At 36.1% G+C, this 5,494-nt stretch overlaps 1 protein-coding gene across 1 annotated transcript; it reads right to left on the bottom strand.

The window, feature by feature from the left end:
- Positions 1 to 473: 473 nt before the first annotated feature.
- Positions 474 to 2,479, bottom strand: LOC130934762 (uncharacterized). Its single transcript, XM_057864299.1, has 3 exons — positions 1,972 to 2,479; positions 1,645 to 1,751; positions 474 to 1,034 (listed from the first exon to the last, which is right to left on the bottom strand). Exons 1-3 carry the CDS (start codon positions 2,477 to 2,479, stop codon positions 474 to 476), a joined length of 1,176 nt encoding a protein of 391 aa, XP_057720282.1.
- Positions 2,480 to 5,494: the final 3,015 nt, after the last annotated feature.

Genomic DNA, 5,494 nt, shown 5'->3' with positions numbered 1-5,494 from the left:
GAGCTAAGCCTCACATACTAAGCTCTAGGAGCTTGTCTTAAACCATATAAGGCTTTAGCCAGTTTGAAAACATAGTTAGGAAAGATTTTGTTTTCAAACCCAGGAGGTTGATCCACATAGACCTCTCTATCTATTATACCATTGAGGAATGTACATTTTACGTCCATTTGGAATAGCTTGAAACCGTAATGAGCTGCATATGCTAAGAGCAATCTAATGGCTTCCATTCGAGCTACAGGTGCAAAGGATTCATCGAAATCAATCCCTTCTTCTTGATCATAGCCTTGAGCAACCAATCTTGCTTTGTTTCGGACAATGGTTCCATCTTCACCCAGTTTATTTCTGAAAATCCATTTTGTCCTAGTGACTTTCTTTCCATTTGAGTGAGGCACTAAGGTCTATACTTGATTCTTCTCAAACTGTTGCAATTCCTCCTTAATGGCTAATACCCAAGATGGATCAGCAAGTGCTTCTTAGATATTTTGAGGTTCAATCTTTGATATAAGAGCTAAGTTGTTGGATTCAGCTTTTTTCAAAGATGATCTAGGAGATATTCCTTTGGAGGGATCACCTATAATGAATTCTTCAGGATAATTTATCAGAAATTTCCATTCCCTAGGCCTTCTGGTTTGAGTTAAGGATTCAGGTTCCTCCTGATCAACAATGGCCTTTGCATCAGTATTTTCTGCTGCAATAGGAGATAATTCCAAATTGTCTCCTATAGAATTGATATTTTCACTGCCAGCAGGTGTAATTTCTTGGGAACTCGAATTTTGAGTAACTGACTTAGTGATCTTGGGCAATTTAGCTTCAAAACCTGGGCTATCATCAATGCAAACGCTAGGAACAGAGTTAGATTCATAGAATGTGACATGCATGGTCTCCTTAACAGTTTTAGAGTTCTTATTATATAATCTATAAGCTTTGCTATCAGTGGAATAACCAAGAAAAATGCCTTCATGTGTTTTAGGATCAAATTTTCCCAAATTTTCTTTGATATTCAATATAAAGCACTTACAGCAAGACTTTGAGTTCTAGTTAGTTCAAACAGATCAAGATGCAACAACTCCAATGGTTTCTTAATTGAGACATCTTCCTTGGGTTTAAAAGAGGTTTTTGTTTGTTTACCCATTGGACAAGCATCACAAGTGATGTCCTTTTTATCAAATTTAATTTAGGAAGACCTCTTATTAAGCCCCTTTTAACAAGCTTAGAGATTTGAAACATGCTAGCACGTCCTAATCTCTTATACCACATCCATTTTTCAGATTCCATCGAAGAGAAACAAGTCACATTTGAACTTTAAGATCATCTAGTGTGAGACCATAAACATTGTCACTTCTTTTTGCGACAAATAAAACAGCCCCTATTTTCTCATTTATGACCCTACAATCTAGTTTTCTAAAGGTTACAGCATATCCAAGGTCACACAATTGACTTATGCTCAATAGATTATGCTTTAATCCATCCACCAAAAAGACACTATCAATGCAAATAGAAAAATATTTGCCAACCTTACCAATGGCAATTATTTTACCTTTACCATTATCTCCGAAAGTAACAAATCCTCCACCATACTTGTTGAGTTTAATGAAGAAAGTATCATTTCTGGTCATATGCCTTGAACATCCACTATCAAGATACCTTATGTCCAATTTCTCCTTGGATGTAAGGCAAACCTGCATGTTCTTCAACTAACTTTAGGTATCCAAATCCATTTGGATCCTTTGATGTGAATTCTTCTTGATTGGCTAAGAGCATTAAAATCATGAACAACTTTATATAATTTACTATCATTACCAAAAGACCTTAGAAAGATGAAGCATTGTTGAGGATCATGACCTTTTCTATTGCACTTGTAGCAATAGTTCTTGCTCATTGATTTTTAAGGTTTGCTGAAAATTTTTTGTTTGAAAATCTTGGAAGAGGAAGCTTCAAATTTTTTAACATTTTATTTGAAAACAGCCTTACTTTCCTCTTTGAATCCAAGTCCAGGTTTTTCACCACAAAATCTTTGACAAGCAAGTAATTTATCAACATTTTGGGAACCTTGAACAAATTTTGCTAAGTTTTCATTCAGGTTTTTAATTTGTTCATTCAGCTTTTTATTTTCAGCAATCAAATCAGTAGAGGCAGTGACCATATGCTTGAGTTTGAATTTGTTTAATTCAGCTCTTAAAACACTGTTTTCTTCTTTTAAAGAATTTTCATCACAAGCTTCGGTTGCCTTAACCTTTTCCAATAGAAAATTATTTTCAGCTCTCAATGCCTCATTATCTTTCTTGTATTTAACATACTTATCTAAGAGTTTCTTAGAATTCATAGTAATGTCTTTGATAATGTAGTGCAATTCATCAATAGATAGGTCAGAGAGATCTACCTCATCTTCATCATCGTGATCAGCCATCAAGCATAGTTGAGCCTCTTGATCTGAGTCTTTAAAACTGGTGTCATTCTCCAAGTCTTCCCATGTTGCCATCATCACTTTTTTTTGTCCTTCTTTGTTTTCTCGCCTTTCTTTAACTGAGGACAGTCTGACTTGAAGTGACTCGGTTCTTTGCAGTAGTGGCATGTGAACTTGACTTGATCCTTCTTGAAGTCCTTGGATGAAGAACTTTCTTTGCCTTTGTTTTTGAATCTCAGTAATCTTCTCATTTTTCTTGCAAAGAGCACCATTTCTTCATCTGAGAAAATGTCATCCGATTCCATTTCTTTGGCTATCATTCTTGATTTTAGTGCTACACTTTTCTTTTTGTCATCTTTGTCTTGAGACATGTGAGTGGTCTCATAGGCTAGCAACTTGCCTCTTAGCTCATCATATGTGATTTTGATCAAATCATTTCTTTTAGAGATGGCTGTGCTTTTTACTTCCTACATCTTAGTAAGACTCCTAAAGTCTTCCTTACCAAGGTTTCTTTGGAATAGCTCTTCCCCATGGCATCCAGATTGTTGATGATTATTGAGAACCTTTCGAACATTTGATCAATGCTCTCTTCCTCCTTCATGTTGAACATTTCATACTCCTTCATCAGTATATCAATTCTGGTCTCCCTCACTTGTTTGGTGCCTACATGGGTGAGTCTGAGCTTGTCCCATATTTCTTTAGCCGTCTTACACTTTGACATTTTTCTGTATTCTTCAAAATTTATTGCGCAGTGCATCAGGTTGATTGCCTTTGAATTGAGTTCAACCTTTTTCTTTTCTTCCTCTGTCCACTCATTGTCTTCTTTTTCCACAACTTCTCCATCAGCGTTTTGCTTAGTTGGGACGTCTGGTCCGTTGAGAATAATCTTCCAAATATTGTAGTCGATTGACTACAAAAAGATTCTCATTCTCTCTTTCCAGTAAGAGTAGTTGCTTCCATTGAAGTAGGGAGGTCTATTATTCGACTACACTTCAGTGAGTGTGAACGCCATGATGTTCGGACCCATATTGTTGGCCATGGATCTTTACTCCAATCTGTGAAGCTTGACTCCTTGAGACCTTACTCCTGATACCAATTGATGGAACTAATGGAACTTGAGAAGGAGGGGTTGAATCAAGTTTTCTCAAAAATAACTTTTCAAGCTCTATTTTTGCGGAAGCTAAGAATGCAGGAGATTTTTTTGTTTTGTCTCATGTGCAGAACAGAAACATAGAAGGGAAGAAGAGAAAGAGGCCAGCATGTATCCTGATTCAGATTCTAAGTGCCATGAATTCTACGTCCAGTATCCACCACAACCATGGTGAAATTTTTACTATAATTCACTGATTACAATCACCAATACTATTGAATTACAATCTAATTCAACTAGTATCTACCACTAAGCTTTCTTCACCAAAACTCAGCTATCCAAAGTGCTGTCCCAACTTGGAAGGGGAATCTTCACAGATTCAAACTCACTAAGTGCTAACCCGATGATAAAACACTATTTTATGGTTTATCTTGTGCTAAATTGAGTGTTTTTTATCAGCTTTTTACGCACTTTTTCATATGATTTGCATGGTTTTACAATTTCTTCCTGGATTTATTCTATGATTGAAAACTTGCTTCCTAAAGCTTTAAATTGTGTATTTTAATTTCTCTTGTATATCATTCGATGTCGTGATCTGTGCGTTAAATGTTTCAGGCTTCATAGGGCAGAAATGGCTTAGAGAATGGAGAGGAAGCTTGCAAAAATGGAAGGAACACAATAAATTAAGGAGATGACCAGTGAGAAGCGACGCGGATGCATGGTTTATGCGACTGCGTGAAATGGAGGAAATCGTAGTGACGCGCTCGCGTGCCTGACGCGAACGCGTGAATTGGAGTCTGCACAAATGACGCGAACGCGTGAACGACGCGTACGCGTGGCAAGAAAAACGCTGAATGACGCGCACGCATGGATGACTTGTACACGTGACATGCACGATCTGCAGAATTAACAGAACATGCTAGGAGCGATTTCGTGCCGCGTTTTGACCCAGTTTTCGACCCATAAATACAGATTAAAGTCAGGGAACATGCAGAGACTCAAGATATCAGATCATACACACAATTTTAGGTTTAGATGTAGTTTTTAGAGAGAAAGGTTCTCTCCTCTCTCTTAGGTTTTAGGAATTAGGATTTTTCTTAGTTTTAGGATTTAAGATTATTTCTTCTTCATCACAGGTTCACTGTTCCTTTAATTTATTTTCTACTTTTATTTTATTACTTTAATTGATATTTATCTTTTTAATTTAGCTTATGAACCTTTCCATGTTAGATTTGAATTTATGTTTAAACGTAGTTTGAGGTATTTCAGATTTATGATTGCTTTATTCTATTTATGATGTTTTCAATTTAATTTAGAATTTTTCCTTTTGGCTTTGGTTAAGTAATTAGTGACGCTTAACTTATCAAACTCGAGGTGTTGACTGAAAATTGGAATTCCTTGCTAATTAATTTGGATTCCACTAACTCTAGCCTTTCCAAGGGAAAGACTAGGACTTGAGGAATCAAATTGATTTATCCACTTAACCTACCTTCATAGTTAGAGGTTGACCAAATGGGAGCAAAAGCCAATTCTCATCACAATTGATAAGGATAACTAGGATAGGACTTCCAATTCTCATACCTTGCCAAGAGCTTTTTACAATTATTAATTTATTTTCCTTGCATTTAAATTACTTGTTCCTTATTTCAAAGACCCAAAATAAAATATATCTTTTTCCATAACCAATAATAAATCATACTTCCCTGCAATTCCTTGAGAAGACGACCCGAGGTTTGAATACTTCGGTTATTTATTTTTATTGGGTTTGCTTAAGTGACAAACAAAACTTTTGTACGAAAGGATTCTCTGTTGGTTTAGAAGCTATACTTACAACGCGATTATATTTATGAATTTCTTTACCGATAGAAAAATCGATCGTCACCCAACTTGGCAAGGGGAACTAATCCTAGTTCAACAACTCAATTACACAGAATTTCAGTGGCTCTTTCATGCATCTTTTGCCTTTTCTCTCATGGCTTTTTCACTCATATTTTCAGCCT

Source organism: Arachis stenosperma, chromosome 6 (genome assembly GCF_014773155.1).
Source record: "Arachis stenosperma cultivar V10309 chromosome 6, arast.V10309.gnm1.PFL2, whole genome shotgun sequence".
Classification (NCBI taxonomy): domain Eukaryota; kingdom Viridiplantae; phylum Streptophyta; class Magnoliopsida; order Fabales; family Fabaceae; genus Arachis; species Arachis stenosperma.
This window is presented reverse-complemented; position numbering and strand designations above follow the sequence as displayed.

What these genes read in the sequence shown, in the direction of transcription:
- LOC130934762 (XM_057864299.1), bottom strand. Translation starts at nt 2,479, where the DNA reads ATGGCAACATGGGAAGACTTGGAGAATGACACCAGTTTTAAAGACTCA. An exon ending in ACTTGGATTCAAAGAGGAAA is followed by an intron (nt 1,752 to 1,971) that starts GTAAGGCTGTTT and finishes TAATGCTCTTAG; the next exon opens with CCAATCAAGAAGAATTCACA. An exon ending in AAGGAGAAATTGGACATAAG is followed by an intron (nt 1,035 to 1,644) that starts GTATCTTGATAG and finishes TGAACTAACTAG; the next exon opens with AACTCAAAGTCTTGCTGTAA.